Below are 1125 nucleotides of genomic sequence, written 5' to 3'. Positions count from 1 at the left end.
AGCGGGCCCGACCCGGCCCGCCCCGGGCCGCCCCCGCCTCCCCCCGGCGCCGCCGCCGCCGCGGCTCCTTCCCCCCCCCTCCCTCCCTCCTCCGCGGCGACGGCCCCGCGCCGCCACGCCCCCCCACTTCCGCCTCAGGCCACGCCCACTCGGCATAAGGCACGCCCCTCGCTGGACGTAGCCACGCCCCCTCGCTCGGGTGGCCACGCCCATTGTCGAGGCCACGCCCCCTTCTTCCCCCCGCGGTGTTCCCCGCCCCACGTGGAGCCGCTCCAGGCACCGGGGGGACCGGGGGGACACGGCCCGGGGGGGCGCCTCGGGGACTGTTCCCCCCCCGGGACGGCGGGGAGGGGAAACTGAGGCACGGGTGGGCGGGACCTTCCTATGGCGAGCTCTACACGGCTCTTGCGCGGCTGTTGCACGGCTGTTGCACGGCTATTGCACGGCTCTCACACAGCCCTTGCACGGCTCTTGCACGGCTCTCACACAGCCCTTGCACGGCTTTTGCACAGCCCTTGCACAGCTCTTGCACGGCTCTTGCACAGCTCTCATACGGCTCTTGCACACATCTTGCACAGCTCTTGCATGACTCTTACACAGCTCTCACACAACCCTCGTATGACTCTTACACAGTCCTTGCACAGCTCCTGCACAGCCCTTGCACGGCTCTCACACAGCCCTTGCACAGCTCTTGCACGGCTCTTGCACAGCTCTCATACGGCTCTTGCACACATCTTGCACAGCTCTCACACGACTCTTACACAGCCCTCACACAACCCTCACATGGCTCTTACACAGCCCTTGCACAGCCCTTGCACGGCTCCTGCACAGCACCTGCGCAGCCCTTGCACGGCTCTCACTCAGTCCTTGCACAGCCCTTGCACGGCTCTTGCACAGCTCTTGCACAGCTGATGCACGGCTCTTCCCTGACTCTCACACAGCCCTTGCACAGCTCTTGCACGGCTCTTGCACAGCCCTTGCACGGCTCCTGCCGGAGCAGAGGGGACAGGGACCAGCTCCCCCCCCTCCCCCGGAGGCTGATGAAGATGAAGGTCACCGTTCCTTCAGCTGGGGGGGGGGCGTGGATCTGAGCAGCCTCCCCTGCCTCAGTTTCCCCCCCGTGAG

The 1125-nt window shown here is 67.3% G+C and overlaps 1 protein-coding gene across 1 annotated transcript in view; it reads right to left on the bottom strand.

Annotated features, from left to right (window-relative positions):
* SOCS7 (suppressor of cytokine signaling 7) overlaps nt 1–213 on the bottom strand; it is a 22838-nt gene extending 22625 nt beyond the window's left edge. Inside the window, exon 1 of the mRNA XM_014958938.1 lies at nt 128–213. Coding sequence (XP_014814424.1) covers nt 128–213 — 86 coding nt within the window. The remainder of the gene's footprint in view (nt 1–127) is intronic.
* Nucleotides 214–1125: the final 912 nt, after the last annotated feature.

Source organism: Calidris pugnax, unplaced genomic scaffold (genome assembly GCF_001431845.1).
Source record: "Calidris pugnax isolate Ruff unplaced genomic scaffold, ASM143184v1 scaffold335, whole genome shotgun sequence".
Taxonomy (NCBI): Eukaryota; Metazoa; Chordata; class Aves; order Charadriiformes; family Scolopacidae; genus Calidris; species Calidris pugnax.
Note: the sequence above shows the minus strand (reverse complement) of the source record. Positions and strands in the feature narration are given on the sequence as shown.